General features: G+C 48.0%; 1 protein-coding gene across 3 annotated transcripts in view; it reads left to right on the forward strand.

Moving 5' to 3' along the window:
• The window catches only part of MCTP2 (multiple C2 and transmembrane domain containing 2), a 189,723-nt gene that overhangs the window by 32,494 nt on the left and 130,206 nt on the right, over positions 1 to 27,023 (forward strand). For 2 of the 3 annotated variants that reach the window (XM_066355202.1, XM_066355205.1), the window contains exons 2-4: positions 3,668 to 4,191; positions 14,575 to 14,637; positions 16,239 to 16,347. In XM_066355202.1, coding sequence (XP_066211299.1) covers positions 3,733 to 4,191; positions 14,575 to 14,637; positions 16,239 to 16,347 — 631 coding nt within the window. In that variant the 5' untranslated portion in view covers positions 3,668 to 3,732. The remainder of the gene's footprint in view (positions 1 to 3,667; positions 4,192 to 14,574; positions 14,638 to 16,238; positions 16,348 to 27,023) is intronic. The other variant, XM_066355203.1, reaches the window with a different exon arrangement.

A 27,023-nucleotide genomic window follows, 5' to 3' on the forward strand; every position in this document is an offset into this window, starting at 1 on the left:
TAGCTCCACTGTCATGTGCTCAGCTGCCAACTAGGCTCCTCCACTTGAACTTATCAGACACAAAGAAGCTGGCACTGAGCTCAGACAATCCCTTAAAATCTGGACTTCTGAGTGGCCCTAGTCTTCTTCTGTTGGGCTGGATTCAATCCTGGCCTTTCCCTCCCTTTCCACTCAACATCATTACTATTTCTTAGTATCTGCCCTCTTTTCTTTTTTTTACATTAAGTGAGAGAAGGGGAGGCAGTGAGACAGACTCCAGCCCACACCCTGACTGGGATCCACCTGGCAAGCCCCCCAATGGCCCCTCTGTGGGATGATGCTCTGCCCATCTTGGGCTGTTGCTTTATTGCTCAGCAACCGAGCTAATTTTAGCACCTGAGGCCAGGGGACCCAATCTCAGCCATGGGACCCATCCTGAGCCACAGGACCAACTCATTAGAACCAATTGAGCCATGACTGTGGGAGGGGGAGTGGAGAGAGAGAGAGAGAGAGAGAGAGAGAGAGAGAGAGAGAAAAGAGAAGGGGTAGGGGTAGGGGTGGAGAAGCAGCTGGTCACTTCTCCTGTGTGCCCGGATCCGGGACATCCACACACTGGGCTGACACTCTACCACTGAGCCAACTGGCCAGGACCTACCTGCCCTTGTTTCTTTACTAATAGGACAAGAAAGAATAGAAGAGCCTAGATTGAATCAATACAGCCAGTCAGTTTCTAGTAATTGACATACATGAAACCCAATAGCTGCAGAACTAACCTTAAGCTGTAAATAAAGCTTCCAACTGTTGAGGAATGAAAACAAAGGATTTTTTTTTCTGTCTTAACCCTTAAGACTCAAGCTAGAAGTCAAAACACAAAGATAACTAGGAAATCCCATATGAGTTAGAAATTAAGCCCTGACCCCCCACCCCCCAAAGAAAAAACCCTTTGTATGCAGAAGAACCCAAAGTGGAACTCAGGAAATATTTGTAATTGAATGGTAATAAAAATCTGATATATCAGCCTGACCTTTGGTGGTGCAGTGGGTAAAGCATCGACCTGTAACGCTGAGGTCATGAGTTTAAAACCCAGGGCTTGCCTGGTCAAGGTACATATGGGAGTTGATGCTTCCTGCTCCTCCCTCCATTCTCTCTCTTTTTCCCTCTAAAAACAAACAAACAAACAAACAAACAAACAAATAAATAAAATCTGAATATCAAAAGCTGTAGAATGCAATGAACTTAATACTTAGAGAAAAATTTATACCAATAAATTCATAAATAAAATCATAAAATCTGAAAATTCATATCTAATTTTCTTTGAAAAGAATTTTTATTGATTGATTTTAGAGGAAGGGAGGAAGGAAGGGAGAGAGAAACATTAATTTGCTGTTCCACTTATTTATGCATTCATTTGTTGATTCTTTTATGTACCCTGACTGGGGATTGAACCTGCAACCTTGGTGTATTGGGACATACCCTTACCAACTGAGCTATCCTGGTCAGAGCTCAATATCTAATTTTTCACATCAAGAATTTAAAAAAAGTAGGCCCTGGCCAGTTGGCTCAATGGTAGCGTGCCCTCTCACGTGTGGATGTCCGGGGTTTGATTCCCAGTCAGAGTACACACACAGGAGAAGAGACCATCTGCTTTTCCTCCTCTCCCCCTCCCACTTCTCTTGCTCCCCTTCCTGCAGCCATGGCTGATTGATTGGAGTGTGTTGGCCCCAGGCGCCGAGGATGGCTCCGCGGAGCCTTAGCCTCAAGAGCTAAAAATATCTGAGTTAAGAGCATGGCCCCAGATGGGCAGAGCATCAGCCCTAGATGAGGGTTGCTGGTTGGATCCCGGTCGGGGCACATGTGGGAGTCTATCTCGCCTTCTCTCACTTGGAAAAGAAGGAAAAAAAAATATGTACACACACACTGAAGGAGATTGTTGGAAAGCAAAAACACTAAACAAGCCCTTGTGACTGAAGAATTCTAATATGCATCATACCAACTTAGGCTGTTATTTTTCCAACCTTTTTACTTCTTTTGTGTTTCTTATTCAGATAGTCATTGTGGTCCGGGTTTAATCAGAAACTTTTGGGCTGGCATTTAAAAGGTTTGTTCTTTTCCCCCCCATTTGGTCCCTTGCCAGCAGCCAGCTGGGGAGGATGTCTGGGTTAAAACCATAATAATTGAAAGTTCCATCAGGCCCCTTGGCATGGGGCCATTTCCTGTAAAGCTCTTGCCCTGCCCTTGGTGGTTCGAAGAAGCAGAAGGCTTATTTTCCTTCAGAAAACGAAACCTGGGTCTCATATCTCTTGTTTTTAAGGAGATTTCGCTTCCCGTGCTGGTAGGTGTGGGAAATAGAGAACCCTGGTGCGCTATTGGTGGGACTATCTAGTACATTGGTGTAGTTATTCTACGGGAAAAAGAGTAAGGAGTTTTCTTAATATATTATAAAGTAGATCTACCATATAATCTAGCTATCCCATTTATATGCCCAGATACATACCCATTATATATATATATATACCCAGAAATGGTTATATATCCAAAGGAAATGAAATCAGTATCTCAAAGTGATATCTGTCGCTCCCTTCTTCACGGTAGCTTTATTCACAGTAGCCAAGATACAGGAACAACCCAAGTGCCCTTTGAGGGGTGAATGGATGAGGGAAATGTGCTTCATAGACAGGATGGGGAAAAAAAGTAGGATTACAGTGGTTTTGTATGGAAAATAATACAATAATACATAATAATAATTGATATTCAATATTAATACATAATAATAAGCTCCGTGTTTTATGTACTCACAACTGCAAACCTACTTTTGCCCACCCCTGTAATATCCCATGGAATATTATTTAGCCATGAAAAGCAGGAAACGCTCCCATTTGCAGTAGCATGGACGAACCTGGAGGACGGTCTGCTGAAATAGGTCAGAAACAGAAAGCACTCTTCCTAGGAAGCATTTTTGTGTGTGTGATAACCGACTAGTTCCATTCATTGCTTTAACTTGACTTCAATTTTAAAAATCTTTAAAAAAAAAAATCAGTCCTTTGAAGAAGCTTTCCCTGATATCTGCAGACGTTGCTAATCGAATGTTTCAATCTTGATCACTTCCGGGGGAAGGGGATGATGCATTTTGAGTCACCTTTCCCATGTTTGTGGTCAGGTTTTCCATGGTAGGTGCTTCCTACGTTTGGTGTCACGTTTCCTACGTTTGGTGTCACGTTTCCCATGTTTGGCGTCACGTTTCCCATATTTGGCGTCACGTTTCTCACGTTTGGCGTCACATTTCCCACGTTTGGCGTCACGTTTCCCATGTTTGGCGTCATGTTTCCCACGTTTGGCGTCACGTTTCCCATGTTTGGCGTCACGTTTCCCACGTTTGGCGTCACGTTTCCTACGTTTGGCGTCACATTTCCCACGTTTGGCGTCACGTTTCCCATGTTTGGCGTCACGTTTCCTACGTTTGGCGTCACGTTTCCCATGTTTGGCGTCACGTTTCCCACGTTTGGCGTCACGTTTCCCATGTTTGGCATCACGTTTCCCACTTTTGGGGTCACGTTTCCCACTTTTGGGGTCACGTTTCCCACGTTTGGCATCAATTTCCCACGTTTGGCGTCACGTTTCCCACCCTGTTGGACCCCGACGCTGCAGAGACGGTGATTCACGCTCTTTCTCCCCGTTTTCTGTTCGCTAGGGGCCGCCCGAGCGGTCGGAGGACACGGCCTCGCTGGCGGCGCCCCCCGGGGACTTCATGCGGCCATGGACCTGGATAAGCCGTCGGTCTGGGGCTCCTTCAAACAGCGGACCAGGCCTCTGCTCCTCAACCTGAGCAAGAGGAAGGGGAAGAAGGTCCCGAACAAGCCCCTGGAGAGGCATCGCCTGGACCGCCGCCTCAGCCTGTCTGTCCCCGACCTGCTGGAGGCCAAGGGCCTGGCCCCCGAGGGTCGGCCGTATTCCGGGGCCCACTCGTCCTACACCTCCGTGCCCAGCAGCCTGTCCACCGCCGGGATCCTCCCCAAGAGTAGCAGCAGCTCCTTGAAACAGTCTGAAGATGAGTTGGACTGGAGCCAGGAAGAAGGCGGCCACCTCCGCGCCGTGGATACAGACCCCGAGGACACTTTCACCTCGTCCGCCGAGGACAGGAGGGCTTCCAGCAATGGCCTCTTTGACCTGCTTCCGAAGACCGCCCTGGGAGAGGAGGTCCTGGAAGGGCCAGAGGTGAGACCGGGGCCGGGCACCATCCTCTCGCTTTTGTGTTTCCTTTTTAATTGTCTCGACTGCCTTGGACAGATTTGATGAGGAGTTATATCTGTGGTTAGCTTGGGTGGACAGAATGCCCTTTACAAGAACTTAAATGAAGGGGATATTGATCGCTCCAAGTGTTCCCGTCAGTTTTAGGGTTGACCTCTATGTATTCTAGAACTATTGCAAAAAAAACAAACAAACACACACAAAAAAAACCTCTCTAGGACGCTTTGTGGCATTAAAAGCTCCATTAGACGAATTTTCCTTTCTCCATCTCTTGGCAAAGAAAGTAAGAGCATAACTTTTCCTCTAAAATTACTTAAGTTTGTGTCTGTCCCTATATCTCCCTCTCTACAACGTTGCCTACTCCTTCTATAGGCAAAACAGGCTCATGACTAGGATTAAGAAATGCATGGATGACCTGACCAGGCGGTGGCACAGTGGATAGAGTGTTGGACTGGGATGCGGAGGACCCAGGTTCAAGACCCCGAGGTCGCCAGCTTGAGCGCGGGCTCATCTAGTTTGAGCAAAGCTCACCAGCTTGAGCTCAAGGTCACTGGCTTAAGCAAGAGGTCACTCGGTCTGTGGTACGGTAACCCCCCTCACCCCCCCCCCCCCCGTCAGGTCAGGTATAAGAAAGCAATCAATGAACAACTTAAGGAGTCACAAGGAAGAATTGATGCTTCTCATCTCTCTCCCTTCCTGTCTGTCTGTCTCTATCTGTCCCTCCCTCTGTCTCTCTCTCTGTCATACACACACACACACACACACACACACACACACAAAGGTATAAATGTGTGTTTCCCGTGAATATAAATGTATGTTTCTCTTGTTTGGACCTTCTTCTGTTTGATACTTGTGTCCAAGCATGTTTGCACGTACTCGTGGGCAATTTCACTTACATTCTCTAAAAAACAAAACAAAACTGAAACTAAAGGAAACATGATTAATTCAGTGATCTTACAAAGCTTCAACATTTCAATAAGATAAAACAGCCCTATATAATTCTGAGACAAATCTTATACTTCTCAGAAGAGTTTAATTTACATTGTCACCAGATTATTAGGTCATGATTTGATCATCTAGTTTATCAGATTTAAAAAAATTCCTCCTTTAATGGCACCAAGGTAGGTTGCAATGCTGAGGGAAGGGGTTATTTTCCCCCCTATATTCCAGGTTAGTGTGAAAATAGCATAGAAAACTGGTGATTCAACTGGGATCTTTGGATTTACTTTGGGAGCCAAAGCCTGGTAATTAGTGTATTTCAGTTTAATTGGGGAATGGCACCAATACGGCGGATCTGTGGTCAGGTTCTTTTGGAAGCATGACCATGTTACACCACCACTACCCATTAAATGGCTTAACTATTTTTTTATTGCATTAACATGTATGAAATCTTTTCTGTAACAATTCTACAATTTTTACTGTATTTCTCAACTTGAAATACGTGTTTCCACTAATGAAATATAAATTGTGATCCCTGGCCAGTGATGCACTGGATAGAGTGACATTCTGGAGTACCAAGCTCACCAGTCAGTCCCAGAGTCACTGGCTCGATCTTGGGGTCTCTGGCTTGATCTGGGGTTGCTGGCTGGACCCTGAGAGCCCTGGCTCCATTCCGAGGTAGCCAGGTTGAGCCCTGGTTGAGGTACACACGAGAAGTAATCAGTGGGGCATGACTAAGTGGAACAAAGAGTTGATGGTTTCTCTCTCTCTCCTTCCCTCCCTCCCTCTTTCTCTCCCCCTCTCTTCCCTCCCCCTCCCTCTCTCTCAAATCAATGGAAAAAATACATTAATTATAATTATTGAACTAGTTCCATTTGAGGGAGGTAATGAGTTGAATAATGAATCTAAGTTAATTTTCACTTCTTGTTACTTATTAACTAATGAGAAAAAAGTGGGTGGGCTTTTTTTTTTTTTAAATTCACTTTTTGCCTTTATTTATTTATTTTTTACAGAGACAGAGAGAGAGAGAGAGTCAGAGAGAGGGATAGAGAGGGACAGACAGACAGGAGGGGAGAGAGATGAGAAGCATCAATCATTAGTTTTTTGTTGTGACACCTTAGTTGTTCATTGATTGCTTTCTCATATGTGCCTTGACTGTGGGGCTACAGCAAACCGAGTAACCTCCAGCCAGAGAGCTTGGATCCAAGCTTGTGAGCCTTGCTCAAACCAGATGAGCCCGCACTGAAGCTGGTGACCTCGGGGGTCTCGAACCTGGGTCCTCCGCATCCCAGTCCGACGCTCTATCCACTGTGCCACCGCCTGGTCAGGCTGGGTGGGCTTCTTGACAGTTTTGATATACTAACAATCTCATGTTAGAAGTCAGGGCTAGGCATCTAAAAATGTTGATCCTCCACAGAAGACACTGAATTTTCTGTCCACTGTGCCCCTTTAAGAGCAAGGGCAATTTTAGTGGTCGAATGGGCTTCTCAATCGTGGCCAATAACTAACAATTCTGAGTGGAAGGATTATTACCTCGTCACCACGGGGGACATCCTTCCCTAACATTGTATGTGGCAGTTGGAGTTTTCAACAACACGCTTTGCCGCTAGCTTCTGTGGATGAGCCGAGTGGTTTAGAAAAGAACCCTGTTGGGATATTTCTAGAAGCTCCTTGGCCACCGCAGAGCTTCAGTTGAGTGACCACAGAGAAGCGGAATGACAGACCACGGAGGAGGAGAAGGGGCGACCCGCAGCTCCCACAATTAGGGAAGTACGTCAGTTGCTCCCCACATCCATTACGTGTCCTTTGACTATTTTTGTTTTATCTCACAAAATCATTAGTCTGCCTCGTGCTGTTTGCCTAGACAGGCGTGTCAGCTGTCGCCCGGTTTCCTTCTGAGGACTGGGCCTCGTTGTTTCTTCCTCCCTCCGTCCTTCCCATCTGCTGAGAACCTGCTGTGGGTTAATGCTGTGCTAGGTGCTGGGACCACAGCCGTCAGCAAAGCTGACACCAGATCCGCCTCCTCAGGAATTCCTGTTCTGAACAGTGGCAAGCTGTGGATACAGTCAGAAGGTGATCAGTGTAATGGAGAAAAATGACGCAGAAAAGGAGCTGGGAAGTGCTGGGGTGGAGGTGTTTATGTTTGTTTGATTTTAGAGAGAGAGAGAGAGAGAGAGAGAGAGAGAGACGGACAGGCAGACAGGAAAGGAGGAAGATGAGAAACATCAACTCATAGTTGTGGCACCTTAGTTGTTCATTGATTGCTTTCGCATGTGCCTTAAGGGGGGGGGAGGGGCAACTACAGCTGAGCCACTGACCCCTCGCTCAAGCCAGCGACCTTGGCCTTCAAGCCAGCGACCATGGGGTCATGTCTGTGATCCCACACTCAAGCTGGTGACCTTGGGCTTCAAGGCAGTGACCATGATCCCATGCTCAAGCTGGTGAGCCTGTGCTCAAGTCAGCAGCCTTGGGGTTTCGAGCCTGGGACCTCTGTGTCCCAAGCTGATGCTCTATCCACTGCGCCACTGCCTGGTCAGGCGAGGTGTTTGGTTTTTAAGAGAATGGTCAGGGAGGACCTTTTCTGTTATGCTAGCATTTCCAAAAAGAGCTCCAGGGGCGGGGAAGCGAGTTGTTTGCCTGTCTGGAGACAGCCTTTCTGAGGGGAAGCACAGCACTGTGAGGAGGTTACAGGGAGGTGGGAATGGGCCACAGCAGGTGCTAGAGTTCCCTGTGAGGCCATATCACCTCCCCTTTCCCATGCTGCTGGGCCACTCTGCTGGACTCCAGCAGCTCCCTGGGATGTGTGATGAGCAGAGTCGGACGGAAGCCTGTGGGCTGGATGCTGTGTTTCCCAGGAGCAGGGCAGGACAGGCTTGACAGCGTGGAGGGGTGCCTGCTATACCAGCTGTAGGCACTAGGGGCAGCACGAGCAGGCTGATGGGGAAGGGCTCTGCCAGGGGTTCACCTGCCTGTTCTCAATGGCTGTCGTGATAACAGGGTTTGTGGGGAAGGAGGGTCAGAATTAAGGGAGGGGCTCCAGCGCTGCTGACACCCGTCATTGAGTGTCTCTTTGCCCTCCTCTTCCCAAACACGTTCACTGTCTTAACCGTTAAGCAATAATGATAATAGAGCAGCGACACCCATCTAATCCCACTTCCTGAGAGCTACTGTGTAAGAAACTTTGCTGAGGGCAACGTAAATCTCACCTCGTTTGACCACATCTGTTTGATTCACTCTGTACAGAGAGCCTAGTTCAGTGTCTGGCCCAGAGGTGGTGCACAGTAGAGACCCTCTGAAGGAGTACATTTTCCTCTTAACGACTTAAAAGGCAAGTTGCCCCTTTTAGAGACGTTCTCATGTCGTGAGCTTGAAGTACATTTTTCAAAGGCGCAAAGCTAGGAGGTAGCAGGAGCGGCATTCGAAGCCAGGTCCGTCTGAGTCGGAGCTCTGTCCGTGGCTGGGCAGAGCGGTCCCCCTCTGTGACGAGCGAGGTGTCCCGTTTCCGGCTTCTGGCTCTGGGCACAGCTGTGGCCCAGGACAAAGGGAGGGAGCCCAGGGTACTCAGGGCTAATTCTCTTGCTTCCCTTTGGCTCTGGTTCCTTCATTTGTAAATCGATGACGCCAGTGACATCCCATGGACCCCTTAACAAGAAGTTAATAGCACGTGTATTTGTACATTATCAAGTTGTACCCAAATGTCAAGGGGGCCACAATTATTTTTTTTTTAAGTATCTACTGCTGAGAAGCATAAAAAATGTATGGAATTCGTGGTAAAATATTACCAAATATGGAGAGAAAGGTTTATTATACCAGGAGTTGGCAAACTTGTTCTTAAAGGGCCAGATAACAAGTATCTTCAACTCTAGAGGCCATAGGACTCTCAGTTGCAACTATTGAGCCTGGTGTTGTAGAGTGAAATCAGCCATAGACAGTATATAAACAGTTAAGTGGGGCTGTGTTTACCTCTAAAAGCAAATGTTAGGCTGTAATTTGCTGACCACTGTTTTGTACCATCACATGATTGACTAGGGCATATGTATACACACACGTATACATGCACGACTTACATTTTGTATATTAGATACCATTTTAGGGGAATCACTTTGAGAGAACAATCTTGGGAAAACTAAACGTGTACCTTGATCGTATATGATCAGTACCCTTCCAAAAAGTTGCATAAAGATTGAGTATGAGCAGATGTAGCCATCTGGTAGATCGGAACTTTTCTGACCAGACATTCCAGTTTTGACCTCTAATTGCCACATGGGTGGTTCTGATTTTATCGCTGTGTCCAGGCTTTGCTGGAAGGTCTGTCTGTACTCCTTTTGTTTCTTCCTTTGCCCTGTAGGTATTTGTGACACAGTTTCCCTAGTCTCAACAACCTAGAGTAATTAAGTAAATATGTATCCTTTGCCCTACTCAGATACTTTATTGGAATATTTTTCAAAGACTGGTAAGTGGTCTTCTCAGCCAGCTTTTCCCTCTTACTCAGCTTTCCTGGAAGTGGGTTTATGTCTCTGTCCACTGAAGTGTAAACAGCGAGTGATGGGTTAGATTGTTTATCATTGGCTTCCTGTGTTTGCTTCGTGGTGAGATCCCTCAGCCGCAGGGGGGAGGCTGTTTGTACAAGATCACATTTAGTGTATACAAGAGGAGAATGTTGTTTATTCACACCAGTGTCTTGCTCTTAAGATCTTTGTTGACTAGAGGAGAATTTCTTCTTTAAATAATCCATCCATCCATTCTAATATCTCTCCAGATCTTGCTGAATTTTAACACATTTGAGTTGTTGCAGATAGGGTATTTTCATCAGGAGAGTGTCAAGTATGTGTTACCTTCCCATAAGAGTCAATTTAGCAAGGTAGAATTTAAATACCAGTGCACAGATGGCATCATACACACACACACACACACACACACACACACACACTTACCTAGAAGGCTGTGATGAGAATTGTATGACAGATGACTAAACTCACCCTAATTTTCACACCAAGATGTTAATGCTATCTATCTATCTGAATACAATTAGTTTGCCATAGCAAGACTTTTTTTTTTTTTTCTGAAGCTGGAAACGGGGAGAGACAGTCAGACAGACTCCCACATGCGCCCTACCGGGATCCACCCTGCTCGCCCACCAGGGGCGACGCTCTGCCCACCAGGGGGCGATGCTCTGCCCCTCCGGGGCGTCGCTCTGCCGACCAGAGCCACTCTAGCGCCTGGGGCAGAGGCCAAGGAGCCATCCCCAGCACCCGGGCTGTCTTTGCTCCAATGGAGCCTTGGCTGCGGGAGGGGAAGAGAGAGACAGACAGGAAGGGGGGGGGTGGAGAAGCAAATGGGTGCTTCTCCTATGTGCCCTGGCCGGGAATCGAACCTGGGTCCCCCGCACACCAGGCCGACGCTCTACCGCTGAGCCAACCGGCCAGGGCCCATAGCAAGACTTTTTAGCATTGCTGATACTGAAAATGATTTGTTTTCCTTTGAGTATGTCCTTGGAAACAGTTTGTTTGAAATGATTATAACCAATGCTTAATGAATAAGCGGTGGTGGACACCTATGATGGAATACTACTCCGCAATGAAAAAGAATGAGCTGTTTTTACAGAAGACACCTTGGGTGGATTTCAAGGTCATTGTGCCAAGTCAGTTTCCAGAGTCAAAAATTTGTACACTATATGACTGTGATATTCTGAAAAAAGATGACACTGTTCTGTTGATGACGGTCACTGGTTGCCATGGGTTGAGGTTGGAGGACTGACCACTGTGGAATAGCATGGAGGAGTTCTTTTGGGTTGATAGAACTGGTTGGTATCACAATTGTGGGGGTGGTTATATAAATATATATGTGTTAAAAGTCACAGTGCTGTACACACATGGAAAAGAAAAACCAATTTTACTGTGCGTGTATGTGTTTTTTTTGTTTTTATTTTAAGAAAAAATTAATAAAAAATTCCCATAGGGCTTGATTATGCTTATGAAGAACATTAAGAGAAACTTCTAATGTTAGTGGGATACCAGGGACTCCCGATGAGAGGAATATTAGTTGCCCCTTTCTATAACGAAAACTCGCCGATGTAGTGACTGGGTTCATAAGGAAGATGGAAATCACGTTACTTTTACTTTGTGCGTGCAGCGTGAGGATCTACGCAGAGTGTTGGGGAGTAGTCAAAGTTATGTGTCCCCCAGCAGCTGTAACCCGGCCCTCCTGTGCCTGGGTAGCGTTTTTTGTTCTTCTTTATGGTGACCACTTCCGTTCCTTGGCGTGTATATATGGTGTGTGACAGTTACGGTGGCTGTGGGAATCATAACTTTAAGTTCTGTGACTTTTCTGTGAGTAAAACCAGCCATAATGTTGAATTAATGTCATTCTTCACATTTAATTTCCATGTTGTTGTAAGTGGAAGACTTATGGCACATTTGAATAGAAGCTCCGCGTTCATTTCTGATAGCGTAAGAGGGAAGGCGGTTACGTGGATTAACTCTGCCACTTAATTAACATTATCATTGGGTACGGTGAGGCTAACTTGGGAGAATGTAGATGGTGGGCCAGTTTGAAAGGTGATGGTTTTGGATTTTTTTTTTTTTTTTAAAAAAAGCATATCCACTCTATTTGACAGAAGTTACCTGTGTACCATGGTCCTTTGTGAATACCTGTGCACCTTAAATAGGAATTGTGATCACAGCACCAGTAGTTCTGTGAAATTGCCTTCTATGGGGATCAGTTAAATCAAGCATTGATTTATTTAATGAAACTGGAGACCCCCATGGGGATGTTCAGGCTTCAGAAGATGAGACAGCACTGGTTATTATTGGCTCTGCATGCGGGGGCACAGTTGGACTTTTTTGAATTTGAAAATCGGGGCCCTGGCCGGTTGGCTCAGTGGTAGAGTGTCGGACGGCATGTGAATGTCCCGGGTTTGATTTCTGCTCAGGGCACACGAGAAGCAAACATCTGCTTCTTTACCCCTCCATCTCCCCTTTTCTCTTTTCCTCTCTTCCTGTCCTGCAGCCATGTCTCGATTGGCTTCAATGAGTTGGCCCCAGGTGCTGAGGATGGCTCCGAGGCCTCGGGTGCTAAAAATAGCTCAGTTGCCGAGCAACGAAGCAATGCCTTAGATGGGCAGAGCATCACCTCATAGAAGGCTTGCTGGGTGGATCCTGGTCAGGGTGCATGCGAGAGTCTCTCTCTCTGCCTCCCCTCCTCTCATTTAATTAAAAAGAAAAAAGAAAATTGGCAGGAGCGGCATCGCTAAGCCTCCAGGACACAGTAGCATGAGGTGGGTGTCAGGGGCATGGGAGACTCTTTGGCATTGGGAGAGTTGAATAAGGATCTGAGTGTCATCATAGAAGGGGTTTTCAGACAGTGCTGTCCCACTCATCTGGGTGTCTGCTTACATATAACACAGATAGGAGGTGCTAGGAACCAAGGTCGGGTGTTTAGCGGAGGCCCTACAGCCACCTCTCTTGTCTGCTCTTAGGGTCAACAACGGTATTTGCAGCCCCTCACCGTCCCTTGTGGGGCTGAGTGACAGCCCTCATGCCTGGGAACCGAGGTTCCGCTGCTGTCCAAAGCTCTACCTGTGATCTAGGCGGGGTCTCCACATTGTGTCAGGACCTCCTTGGTGGTTGCTGGGAAGGACCTATGACCACAGTGCCTCTGGTCTCCACTTCTACCTGCAGTGGTTCATGACCATCTAAGCTAGTGGTAGTCAACCTGGTCCCTACCGCCCCCTAGTGGTAGTCAACCTGGTCCCTACCGCCCCCTAGTGGTGGTCAACCTGGTCCCTACCGCCCCCTAGTGGTGGTCAACCTGGTCCCTACCGCCCCCTAGTGGTCGTCAACCTGGTCCCTACCGCCCCCTAGTGGTAGTCAACCTGGTCCCTACCGCCCCCTAGTGGTACTCAACCTGGTCCCTACCGCCCCCTAGTGGTGGTCAACCTGGTCCCTACCGCCCCCTAGTGGTAGTCAACCTGGTCCCTACCGCCCCCTAGTGGTGGTCAACCTGGTCCCTACCACCCACTAGGGGGCGCTCCAGCTTTCATGGTGGGCGGTAGCGGAGCAACCAAAGTAGAAATAAAAAGGTAGATTTAACTATAGTAAGTTGTTTTATAAAGATTTATTCTGCCAAACTTAGTGAAAATCTGACATAAAGTATTTGGTAAGTAATTATTATTATATGCTTTAACTTGCTGTAACTATGCCTTATCAAGTTTATAAAGTAAAGTGACTTCCCTACTTTATAAATTACCATGACTGTGGAGCCGGTGGGCGGTTAGAAAATTTTACTACTAACAGAGATACAGAAGTGGGCGGTAGGTATAAAAAGGTTGACTCCTCCTGCTCTAAGCAGTCTGCCGGCCTGCTTCGTGTCTCTGCTTGCCTGTTTCTTTGGAGTTCCCCAGCCTTCTCTGGAGGGAGAAATCTCTTGTCTTTCAGACAAGAAATCAGCCCTGGGCTAATGAGAGAGAGCAGAATGGGTTCGGCTCGCTGGGAGGCTGTTTGCTCACTTCCCTTCCACCCTGCCCGTCTGGGTGGGCAGCTCTCTCAATGTCCAGCCCAGGAACCTTCCCCAACTCCCCGGACGCCTCTGGACCCTGCATCTGCGTAATTAAATTGAGCCGGTGGCCACGTCTTGTTTCCTGGGTCCCGTGCTAACTCCTGAATCCTGCAAGCTCGGCCCCCCTGTGGATTCATTTCCTGAGCCTCTGGGAATGTTTACATTAGGAAACGGACAGACATCTCCCGTTCGGAGGTCACCTGTTCAGACTGTGCCTTTTCTACATTTGGGGTGGTGATTGTGCCGGTGCCAGACCCCTGAAGATCCGGTGTGAGGAAGGCCTTTCAGCTCCCGTTTCGAAATGTTTTCTGTGTAATTAATTGACAAGCATGGTTTTCTGTGTATCTGAGCTGCTGTCTCCCGTCGTGGGCTGGGGGCCAGGTCAGGTGACCCTGGGAGGGACTTTGGCAGGATGGCCCGGTGGCTCCTGCTAAGGATTTGAAGAACGAGGGATGGGCAAGTGGCCCAGCAGGAAGACAGAGGCAGCCTTATCTGTGCCGTGATCAGTGACTAAGGTGGCAGAGGCCACAGCCAGGTGGGCCCCACTGAGTCAGCCTCGAACTGCCCGGACTGGCCACACAGGCGGGAAGACAGCCCGCACACCTGACACTGAGCACGCGCTGCCCGGACTGGCCACACAGGCGGGAAGACAGCCCGCACACCTGACACTGAGCATGCGCTGCCCGGACTGGCCACACAGGCGGGAAGACAGCCCGCACACCTGACACTGAGCATGCAAGTGACAGATTTCCTCAGGGAGAGAGACCTAATGTAGGATTCCCTTGTCGGCAGGTTGATCTGCCTTTGCTTTTTCAAAGGAGGGGGATTTATTTTTTTCTTTCTTTCTATTGACAGAAGTTGTGTGGCAGTGTCGACCTTAATGCGTCTATGATACCCCAACATTTTGAAGAACAGTCCGTGAGTAACCGTTCTTTAAAACGAATAAACACTAATGACAGCACTTGAAGTGCTTCTCAGGACGGGTTCGGGTCTGTATTTCCTGTGGCCTCGTGTACTTCTCAGGAACGCACAACCGTGCCTTGCAAATTATAGCTGGCAAAGATTCATTCAGCGTCTAGTACTTTGCAAGCACCTGGGACAGATTTTTCTAAAAACACAAAGAAAGCTGTGACAGGGCGTGAGACTGACCAGGGGACAGAGCCCTTTTGGAGTGCTTTGGAACGTAGGTGGGGAAACCGTTCACTAGAAGGCCATCAAGGGGGGGGCTTAGCTGCAGGATTGGTGAACTTGATTGACTGTCACACAGACGAGCGATACATGATTTTGCCCGTCTCTTCTGTTTGCTGTGGCAAACGTTTGAATGAGCGTAAAACTCAAGCTTAAAACTTTTCTTTTTTTTTTTTTTTTTGTATTTTTCTGAAGCTGGAAACGGGGAGAGACAGTCAGACAGACTCCCGCATGCGCCCGACCGGGATCCACCCGGCACGCCCACCAGGGGCGACGCTCTGCCCACCAGGGGGTGATGCTCTGCCCCTCCGGGGCGCTGCTCTGTCGCGACCAGAGCTACTCTAGCACCTGAGGCAGAGGCCAAGGAGCCATCCCCAGCGCCCGGGCCATTTTTGCTCCAATGGAGCCTCGCTGCGGGAGGGGAAGAGAGAGACAGAGAGGAAGGAGGGGGGTGGTGGAGAAGCAGATGGGCGCTTCTCCTGTGTGCCCTGGCCGGGAATTGAACCCAGGACTCCTGCACGCCAGGCCGACGCTCTACCACTGAGCCAACCGGCCAGGGCCCAAGCTTAAAACTTTTCATTGGATTCGTTTAATAAATACTCAGAAACTGACGTGGGCTGGACGTCATGGCCTGTCGCGGTTGCTGCCTTCCCGAGGAGGGGGACGTGGACCATGTTGGGGGGAGGGGAGACTTAGGGTAAATGTGAGCGACACCGTAGTGGGGGCCAGGGAATGGAAGAAAAGGATGTGAGAGGCTGTGGGGGGAGGGGCACGGACAGAGGCAAAGTGTTCAGTGTGGGCACAGACAAGGGCCCTGTGGCAGATGGACGCGCAGGCTCCGTGGCCGGTCCACCTGATGTTTCTCATACGTGTGGAGGAGGCGAACCTGAGTGGACGGGGCTTGGTGGGGGAGTAGGGAGAAGAGGGAGACGTTTTATATCTGAGTTGGGAAGCGTGGACATGTGTCCGTGGGAACTGGGCCCACGGCTGCGCTTCCCGACCTTTTCCGCGGTCGGGGCTGCACCGTGAGTGAGTGAGTGAGGAAGGAATCCTGCCCTCCGTGAGAGGTGTTCAGGGTCACCCAGATGTTGGCGTGCCCCGCTTCTATCGTGGCAGTATGATCCTGGTGGCCTCTGAATTCTGATAGAACCCCACTGGGGAGACGTAGAAGGGACATTTAGCCAAGCAGTGTGACCCAGTTATCAACGTGAGCGGGAGTCACACTGGAAAATTGGCTATTTTTTCCCCTCCTTTAAGTTTAGACGCATTTGTGAAATTCTCTCCTGGGGTGGGGAGCCGAGACAACTGACTTGACTTCTCCGTCTGTGCAGACCCCTGGGGAAGCCAGCGACGGCCTGAGCAACCTCCCCAGCCCCTTCGCCTACCTCCTCACCATCCACCTGAAGGAAGGCCGGCACCTGGTCATCCGAGATCGCTGTGGTAAGGCCTGGCCGCCTGCTCCGCTCTCTGTAACCTGCAAACATTTCTCTCTCTGCCCTTGTCACAGTGTGGTTCGCTAACCTCTGCTCTCTCAGCCTGGTTTGCAACAGACTGGACCCCGAATCTAAGTCTCCAGAAATCAAGGTGTTTGCAACAAATTATTTAAACATACTAAATTTTATTTTCCCTTACTGTTATTCAATTAGGACATAGTAATAATAATGCTAATCATCACCACATACAGTTGTTCTGAATGAATAAGATCACGGTAATAAATTTGTGCTCAGCATATAGCAAGTGCTCAAGAAAATGTTCTCTTATTCCTGCTTTAATTATCTCTGATAAAGATGTGAATAATTCTTATTGTAACTTCAGGCCTTGGCCGGTTCACTCAGTGGGTAGAGTGTTGGCCCGGCATATGGATATCCCAGGTTCGATCCCTGGTCAGGGCACGCAGGAGAAGCGACCATCTGCTTCTCCACCCCTGTGTCTCCCCCTTCTCTTCCTCTTCCTCTCCTGCAGCCATGGCTCGATTGGTTTGAGCATTGGCCCCAGGCACTGAGGATAGCTTGGTTGATCTGAGTGTCAACCTCAGGTACTAAAAATAGCTCGGTACTCGAGCATTAGCCCAAGATGGGATTGATCCTGGTCTGGGCACATGTGGGAGTCTGTTTTACTATCTCCCATCCTATCACTTATAAAAAAAAATAGTCATCCAACGTGTGCATGGATGGAAATGCCCTCTGAACCCAGCCTCATGCTTCCCACCCTGCAATCCCACTGGACTACCCTCCCTCTGGATAACATGCATTATCTGTCCACAATCGATTTGTTCACCTTTTCCCACATGTTTCTGTGAATTCACACACATTCTTTCTGATGCAAAGTGATCCTACAGTGAGTTTTTGTTTTCACATTACAACAACATGTACTCAAGGCTGACCATGCTTTGCCATGCAACTGTGTCTGCTTCCTTTTACATGGTACGTAACGCCCTACAGTGTGGCGTGCTACTTATCCGTGCCTCCCCTGAGGACAGAGGGCTTTTACCCTACTTTCTCAGCAGTATAAATGGTTCTGTTCCAGCCATCCGTTGTGTGATTCCATTCACAGCTAAGAATGCCCCTGTGATAAAAATAACATGTTTAAGAACAGACGGTGGCAGCCGATGGCCCGGGCTCACATCTTGCCTTCTCTTCTCCATTCACTGCTGTGTGATTCAGGCAATGTACCTTGACTTCTCTGTGACTTTGGTTTCTCATCTGTAAAACAAGGACAGTAATATTGACCTACTCTCTTGGCCATCGGGAGGATTAGAGATCGTAACTTATATAAAAAGAATAAAATCAATGCCTGGCCTCTGGCACTCAATGAAAGGTAGCTGCTGTTAGCAGCTAGGATGGCATCTAAAAATACAACTATAGGATCCAGCGGAATGTTCATTTTTAAATCTAAGAGACACTGGCAGACGTCTCCCTCCCCAGATGTGCACTGCGCCCTTTCCTACCTGTCTGTGTTCTCTGCCTTGTTCCCATTGATTACCTGCTTGTTGTATGACTCCTGCTAGGTTTTTTTTTTTGTATTTTTCTGAAGCTGGAAACGGGGAGAGACAGTCAGACAGACTCCCGCATGCGCCCGACCGGGATCCACCCGGCATGCCCACCAGGGGGCGACGCTCTGCCCCTCCGGGGCGTCGTTCTGTTGCGACCAGAGCCACTCTAGCGCCTGGGGCAGAGGCCAAGGAGCCATCCCCAGCACCCGGGCCATCTTTGCTCCAATGGAGCCTCGCTGTGGGAGGGGAAGAGAGAGACAGAGAGGAAGGAGAGGGGGAGGGGTGGAGAAGCAGATGGGTGCTTCTCCTGTGTGCCCTGGCTGGGAATCGAACCCGGGACTTCTGCACGCCAGGCCGACGCTCTACCACTGAGCCAACCGGCCAGGGCCTCCTGCTAGTTTTTGACAGTCTCGTGGGTCAAGTGTCGACTCCCATGTTTCATTTGTCCTTCATGAATGATGAATTTTGACGATGACCATGGTCATTCCTGTCCATTTCTCTCTGTAGCCTTTACTCAGGTTTCAGTTGAGGGTTTTTTTTTTTTTCTCTTCTAAATGCTTGCAATCCTTTGATAATTTTCAGAATTTGCATCTGTTAGTTCTGTGTTGCAAATACTTCTTTTCTGCCAGGCTGTTTTTTATCCCTCATGTTTGGCCTCTTCTGTCCACCAGAGAGTTGATGTTAGTTACAGCCATGTCTCGCTGTGGGTCAGTGGAAAACTATTTTGCTGCTGCCCTCTGGTGGCAAAATGGCAGTATTGCAAAAGGGAAAGACGTTCTTGGAAGGAGGTCAATGTGAAATCACTAAGGGCCATATAAACATCACCTGGGCTGGAGGCCGGAAGGTTGAGGGTTGATGGTTCTTGTTTTTGATATGAATTTTAGAGGATGAAAATTCAGGACCTGTACTTCTAGCAAAACTGTCCTTCCTCTTGTTTCCTAGCGCAGGGATATAGTTGACCTTTGTTTTCAGAACATATTACAGGAAGAAGACATTTATAGGAAGAAGTAGTTTTCCTATTTGGAAAGAATAGTTTAGACAGAAAATTTAAGAATCTCCCCACTAGGGTGAAACATCTACCATAATGTCAGGCACCTCTGATTTCAGACCTGCTTTCCTTCTGCTATTGAATAGGCTGATGTTTATGATTGTAATTTCTCTATGATTATGCATTTCTTCTTTCAAAAGAGATGATACTTTTGTCTTAGACCTAGAGAGAAACGTAGTTTCTCCCTTGCGGCTATTGACGAAAGGATGTCTAAATTTACAGAGAAGTTTTACAAGAGTTTGTCTGAGACAGAATTTTGAGGTCATGCTGGGAAGCAAAATCTCAATGGATTGAAAGAAAAAGTGGTCCAAAGAATGGCAGTTCTGGGGTTTCTCTTACGCAGGTAGGATCAGAGGAGAAGACGGAAGGGTTGTGTGTGAAATCCGCTGGTGGTGGGTTAGGAGGTGGGAGAAAGCAAAGGGTGGAGAGATCTAAGACTGTGCAGAGGACAGCCCAGGCCACAGAGCCCGGGTGGTTAGAACATCGTCCCAGTATGCAGGATTGCTGGTTTGGCCCGTGTCAGGGCACGTACAGAAACAGATTGATGTTTCTCTCTCTCTCTCTCCTTTCCTTTTTCTCTGAAATCAATCAATAAAAACATTTTTTTTAAAAAAGATTATGCAAAGGAACAGAATGGAGAGACACAAACTTCTTTTACTTTGGTGGATACAGAACAGTTAATAACGAGCATTTATATAGCACACAGAGGTGGTATTTGGGGAACAGGATGACAACGGAAGGTTCTGCGATCTTGTGTCCTGGTCGGTCGTGACATGTCAAGGGTGTCTTATCCTAGATGCATCAGAGCAGCGGACGGGGCTCACTGAAGGTAAGGGTTGACCCTTTGCTCCAGGCGCGGGACCAGACTTCCCACCGTGGCCTGCCAAGTCAGGAATTTCCGATCGCACCATCCTGTGTGTTTACTTTTGTCACTGAGGTATTCTGACCTGCCCTGCGGCCCCGCTGAGCTTTTCGGATTTATTATTATCCCAGTGCTGCTTTCCCGTTCACACAGCTGTCAGTGAGGGGCAGACGGGCCGTTTCTAGGACTGTGCTGTGTGTGGAGGAGGAGCCGTACAGCTCCCCAGCACGTGTGTTATGAGTGGGGTGCCCTGGGGGGTTCAGGGTAGCTCTGAGGAGCCTGGACCCACCCACCATCAGCCTCTCCCGTTTATCCTGCTGTGCCCGACACATGCGATCGCTGCTATTGTGCCAGGATGGTGAAGTGTCGGGGAGCCCTGGGCAGAGGGGGAGGGTCACAGACTCTGGACTCAGACCAGCCGGGTCTGACCAGCTCAGATACAGTCCGGCAGTGATGGTGAGGATTAACCTGGTGTATGTGGGGCGGGGGTGAATGACAGTAATATACAACACTTTTGTTTATGAAGTTTTTGATGCAAAAACTTTTTTTTTTTTTCCTGAAGCTAGAAACGGGGAGAGACAGTCAGACAGACTCCCGCATGCGCCCGACCGGGATCCACCCGGCACGCCCACCAGGGGCGACGCTCTGCCCACCAGGGGGCGATGCTCTGCCCCTCCGGGGCGTCGCTCTGCCGCAACCAGAGCCACTCTAGCGCCGGGGGCAGAGGCCAAGGAGCCATCCCCAGCGCCCGGGCCATCTCTGCTCCAATGGAGCCCTGGCTGCGGGAGGGGAAGAGAGAGACAGAGAGGAAGGAGGGGGGGGTGGAGAAGCAAATGGGTGCTTCTCCTATGTGCCCTGGCCGGGAATCGAACCCGGGTCCCCCGCATGCCAGGCCGACGCTCTACCGCTGAGCCAACCCGCCAGGGCACAAAACCTTTTTTAACTCTTACAATCCTTCCCTAGAGCGTGTCTCCTTTGGTTTTCATGCCCAGAAAGGCCTTTTCTGTCTTGAGAGAGATGTGCATTAACCTGTATGTGTTCCCTTTTCTGTCCGTATTTTCATTTATCTCTTTGATCCGCTCAAGTTTATTTTGATTTCCGGCCCCCAGAGGAGGACCTTAGTTGTGCTTCTTGCCAAATGGCTATTTAATTAACCGGGACTATGCTTTCCTTTCCCTAATGATTTGACTACCACTTTTCAATCGTGTATTAAAATGCAACTCGTGCCTGACCTGTGATGGCGCAGTGGATAAAGCGTCGACCTGGAACGCTGAGGTCGCCGGTTCAAAACCCTGCTCTTGCCTGGTCAAGGCACATATGGGAGTTGATGCTTCCTGCTCCTCCCTCCCCCTTCTCTATCTCTCTCCCTCTCATTCTTTCTTCTCTCTAAAAATTAATAAAAGAAAAAAAAATGCAGCTCGTATTAGGGCCTGCTTCTTGGATTTCTGATTGACGGCAATGGATGTGCTGTTTTGTTCTGGTGCCAACACTACACTGCAGTTTTATTGTAGCGAGAGCTCGCCCACCACCAGTGCTTTTTATTTTGCAAAAACCCGGGCTTTGCTCCCCATTGAAGTACCCTCTCAGAACACCAGATGGCGCGAGATCACCGTTCGCTGTGAGGGAGCTGCACAAACATCTGGCCTAAGTTATCAGGAAGACTGTCATTCGGGAGCAAACTGGAAACTTTCAAAGATGCAGACATTTGTCCTGAAACGCAGGTAGTGGTTGGTTTCCCTCTGCTCCTTGAGCTTTGAGAACCTGCCCAGGTCCCACAGCAAACGAGGGGAGCTGGTATCTGAGACCTGCTTCTGTTTATTCTCTTCCCACTGTTTCCTGTGCCCCATATTTGTCCTAATAACCTTTAATGCAGGGGTCCCCAAACTACGGCCCCGCAGGCCACATGCGACCCCCTGAGGCCATTTATCCAGCCCCCGCCGCACTTCCGGAAGGGGCACCTCTTTCATTGGTGGTCAGTGAGAGGAGCATAGTTCCCATTGAAATACTGGTCAGTGTGTTGATTTAAATTTACTTGTTCTTTATTTTAAATATTGTATTTGTTTCCATTTTGTTTTTTTACTTTAAAATAAGATATGTGCAGTGTGCATAGGGATTTGTTCATAGTTTTTTTTTATAGTCTGGCCCTCCAACGGTCTGAGGGACAGTGAACTGGCCCCCTGTGTAAAATGTTTGGGGACCCCTGCTTTAATGTGTTCCTACAACTGAGCTTTTTCCCCTGGAGGTTTGTGGTTGGGTGTCGCTTTGGGACTGTGCATCCTCGTGGGTGGGGTTAGAAGGGCTTGAAGCTCCCTTGCATTATAGAGTCAGTTATCGTTTTCTGCAGAGGGACATAGCCCAATTCCTAGGAAGTGCCCTGAGCAAAACAGCCTGTTTTCTGTGTCCATTGTGTGAAACAAATAGCCCTTCACCCAACCCAAGACTATTGACTTGACTTGAATTAAGTGTGTCTTCCTCTTGGGTGAACAGATTTCTCTGTAATGGGTGGTTTTGACTGTTGTTCGTTTCTGTACCAATACAGGGTCATGCTGTGTTCCAAAGCTCTTTTGGCTCACTTGGTTTCACTGTGTGTGATGTCCACAGGGTGTGTTCTGCGTCAGGGGGTGGGCGGAGCTTACACAGTGGGCGAATACACAGAGGAGAGTCCGTGCATTTCCATGTGGCCATGATCTGCATGTGGCTTAATTTTGATTGTAGCGACAGCATTGGGCAGTAAGTTCTGTTGTGCCGTTATAACCTGAAACATTCACAACATGCTGAACTTGAGGCCAAGTGTGACATTTATCAACTGTCTGGCTTACAGTCATCTTACTTCCTTTTCCCCCTTAGCCCTTTCTAATTTCTTTATGTTGCTGCATCTTCCCTCCATTTTTCTAGGCTGTTATACCTTCTAACTTTCCCTGGGTCCTTCTGTTTTGATGTTCCAGGGATAGCCATGCAAGATGTCTCTAAGCCGAATTTCACACCCCTGTGTACATGTGATTGCTTGTTCAAGAGTAAGGTGTGAGCCCTGGCCTGATGGCATGTTTGCTTAGAGCAGCGGTCGTCAACCTGGTCCCTACTGCCCCCTAGTGGTGGTCAACCTGGTCCCTACCGCCCCCTAGTGGTGGTCAACCTGGTCCCTGCCGCCCCCTAGTGGTGGTCAACCTGGTCCCTACCGCCCACAGGGGGCGTTCCAGCTTTCATGGTGGGTGGTAGCGGAGCAACCAAAGTATAAATAAAAAGATAGATTTAACTATAGTAAGTTGTTTGATAAAGATTGATTCTGCCAAACTTAGCAAAAATCCGACATAAAGTACTTGGTAATTATTATATGCTTTAATTTGCTATAACTCTGCTTTATAAATTTTATAAAGTAAAGTTACTTCCCTACTTCATAAATCACCATTACTGTGGAACCGGTGGGTGGTTAGAAATTTGACTACTACCAGAGATACAGAAGTGGGCGGTAGGTAAAGAAAGGTCGACTGCCCCTGGGTTAGAGCATCATCCCGAGGTGATGAGGTTCCCGGTTCAATCTCTGGTCAGGGCACATATGGGAACATACTGGTGTTTCCATCTCTCTCTCTCTCCCCCTCTCTCTCTCTCTTTCTCTCACACTAAAATCAGTAGATAAACATTAAAAAAAGAGTAGAGGTACAGGCATCTTCTCTTAATGACCACTTCCCCCCAAACCAGTTTGATCAATGACCTGTTCACCAGATATGCTAGTTGCTGAATTTACTGACTTCACCAATATACTGACAATGTTTTTATTTCCTCTTTTTATAGGTTATAGTTTTTTTTAATTAAGAAAGTTATTGCCCTGGCTGATTGGCTCAGTAGAAGAGCATCAGCCCAGCGTGTGGATGTCCCAGGTTTGATTCCTGGCCACGGCACACAGGAGAAGCGCTCATCTGCTTCTCCACCCCTCCCCCTCTCCTTCCTCTCTGTCTCTCTCTTCCCTTCCCGCAGCCAAGGCTCCATTGGAGCAAAGTTGGCCCAGGCACTGAGGATGGCTCCATGGCCTCCACCTCAGGTGCTAGAATGGCTGCAATTGCAACAGAGCATCGCCTCAGATGAGCAGAGCATCGCCCCCTGGTGGGCATGCCAGGTGGATCCTGCTCGGGTGTATGTGGGAGTCTGTCTCTCTGCCTCCCTGCTTCTCACTTCAGAAAAATTAAAAAAAAATAAAATAAAAAAGAAAGTTATTGGATGAGAACTTTTAAAAATAGCTTTGAAGGTCTCTGAGTCATATTAGTTAATTGGTTATGAAGACAAAAAAAGGATAAAAAGCATCTTAAATAGTATTTAATTTGTCTCAGACTTAAAAATAAGAGGGAGCAGAAGAGATGGGATGTCATAGCCTAGGCTGTGGAGCCCAGATGGGGAGTGACCGAGGAGAGGCGGAGAGGAGATGTTCGGGGAGACGGGCGGGCAAGGGGGCCGAGGGCAGGGTGGGGGGAGGGGACCTGAGCTGGGGGACCTGAAGGACGGTCAGGGATTAGCCAGTGCAGGGACAGGATCTGAAGGTCCAGGGGGACCCTACTCTCCCTAGCTTTCTCATGTCCTATTATTTACCTTACACAACCTTGTAAGTGATGGAGCAAGCTTTAGTAAAGCTGTATACCTAGTCAACACTTGGTAAAATCGGTCATTTCAGGTCACCGATCCCACTGTCAGCAGGCCAAGAATGTCCCAGGACAACCTCTTCAGAGGTTGGGTTTTGGTCAAGTGCGTGGGTCTATTCCATAACAGGGTCCGCCGGTGGGCAGGACTTGTTCAAGGTGGCTTCGGGGTTCCATGTGTGGTGGGCCGCCTTGGCGGAGGAAGTCAGTTGTATCCCGGGAGAAAACTCTGGAATAATTCCACCGGAATGTGCTCTGCGGCAAGATGGAGGGCGAGGCCGTAGAGAGTCACAGAGGAGCAGTCTTCTCCTGGAAACGGGGCTGCCACCCGGAGGGCGGGGCCGGGAGAGCCTGGGCGGGGCGGGGCCCCTTCTTTCTGTGCCAGTGGAATTCTGCTCGACTCGCGCTCGCTCTTCAGTCATACAGATTTAGCTCTCCAAGACAAATGTTGTTTCTTCTTTTTCACGTGACCAAGCACAGATTCCCTCAAATTTCCGGAATGCCCACTTAAGAATGCAGGGAGCGCCTGGCCTCCACGACCCGGAGCTCGCTGCGTTCTCTGCGGGAGGGCGGCCGTGGCTGCCCGCACACCTGCGCTTGCTCTGCTGCTGGAAAGAGGGCTGGCTCCTTCGTTTCGGCCAGCCTCCAAGAAAGTCTGAACTCATGGGTCCCTCTAAAAACAGCTCAGGTTTAGTTTGTTTCCTGGCCAAAAAGAAAAAAAGACTCAAAAATATGTGTATAGATAGAGCAGATTCTAAATGTATGTGTATAAGAAAAAAAAAAGTCAAATTTATGCCTTTCATATGTTTCTGAATACTGTTTATTATGCAGGGTGAGTTCCTCTACATGTAGGTCAGTTTCCCGGAAGACTCGGCAGATAATTGTTGACTCGAATCTGAACCCTCTCGCTGTTCTGACAAGGGTTCTCAGATATTACGGAAAGGGAACTTAGTATAAAAATATGGAGATAATTTCCTTTCATGGACCAACAGCTACTCTGAGAAATGCATTTAATTAGAGAACTTTTCTAGCCGCCACCGACCTTTCTTTGGGAGAGCTGGATGGTTACAATTTTTAACTTGCCAAAAGAGCTTCGCTGGTAGCAAATGAGTCGATTTTGCCTGTAAACACTGTTTTTGCAGTCGGTGTCGTGGGTGTTTAGTTCAGATTAGGAATGCGAATTTTTTGAAAAATGATTATATAGTAACTTTTCATATATGTACATAATATGGCCATTAATTTTTTGCAGAAATATATTTTATGTGTATGCAAGGAAGCTTATGTATTACTGACTGAAGAAAACAGAAAAATACAATATGAAAGCTGATTCCTTTTTGTGAAAAGTGTGTGCATGGTGTATGTGTGTGTGTAAAAAGTCCAATAAGTAGATATCAACATATTAAATGTGTAGATGGTAGTAATTTTCTTTTTTTTTTTCAGTGGGAGTGGGGGGACAGACAGAAAGGAAGGGAGAGAGATGAGAAGCATCAACTCAGAGTTGCAGCACCTTAGTTGTTCACTGATTGCTCCCTCCTATGTGCCTTGACCGGGGGTCTACAGCTGAGCCAGTTACCTTAGGCTTCAAGCCAGCCAACCCCATGCTCAAGCTGTCGAGCCGGTGACCTCAGGGTTTCAAACCTAGGTCCTCAGTGTCCCAGGTCAACACAATGTCCGCCGCGCCACTGCCCGGTCAGGCTGTTTTTCTTCTTCAGTCCATCTTGACTTTCTCCTTTTTTTTTTTTAACATTGCTATGAGTTGTTATATTACGAAAAACAAAGCAGTTATTTGTCATTAGAGCTTCACTGCAGATTTCTTTTATTTGCATATTAAAACAGTTCTCGGGCCAGTCAAGGCGATACTGTCGGTTCTGTTTACCACTTGCCCTGTCGCTACAGACCATTTTCCCCTCACAACATTCTTGATGTGCTAACGGCCTCTCACGATGGTAAATAAAGTGCCAGGCGGAGAGCAAAATCGTGAAATAATACGGTTCTCGATGACTCTCCTGATGACAGGTGTGAGGTGTCAGGTGTCCTTCTCACTGAGCTGCCTGTAATTTTCATCAGGTTTGCCTGCAAAGCATTCTGAAACCCTCAGTGAAGAAGCCATCAGATTGGAGGAGGCTGGTAGCCAGCAGTTAGGAATACCGAGTGAGTTTTAGTGTTTCTACCTCCCTTTCCTTCAGGAACTGCTCAGAGATTTTATGGAAATTTCCCCCAGCCATGTGGGTTCCTTCTAAGAAGTGTATAAGATAAAGGATTTTCAGCTTACAGAGAGAGGGTGATACAAGATTTCATACCTCTAGAGAGGGCAAGAGAAGGACATTAGAGAGACAAATTATCAGTGTGTGTTATCTTAGCCAAAATAAAGTAAATGAATATTTAATTAGAATATTTAATACACTTCTCCTTTTTTATTTGTGACAGAGAGAGAGACAGACAGACAGGAAGGGAGAGAGATGAGAAGCATCAATTCTTTGTTGCGGCACCTTAGTTGTTCATTGATTGCTTTCTCACATGTGCCTTGACCGGGGGACTACAGCAGACCAATTGACCCCTTGATCAAGCCAGTGACCTTGGGTCCAAGCT

This window comes from Saccopteryx leptura, chromosome 13 (assembly GCF_036850995.1).
Source record: "Saccopteryx leptura isolate mSacLep1 chromosome 13, mSacLep1_pri_phased_curated, whole genome shotgun sequence".
Lineage (NCBI taxonomy): Eukaryota > Metazoa > Chordata > Mammalia > Chiroptera > Emballonuridae > Saccopteryx > Saccopteryx leptura.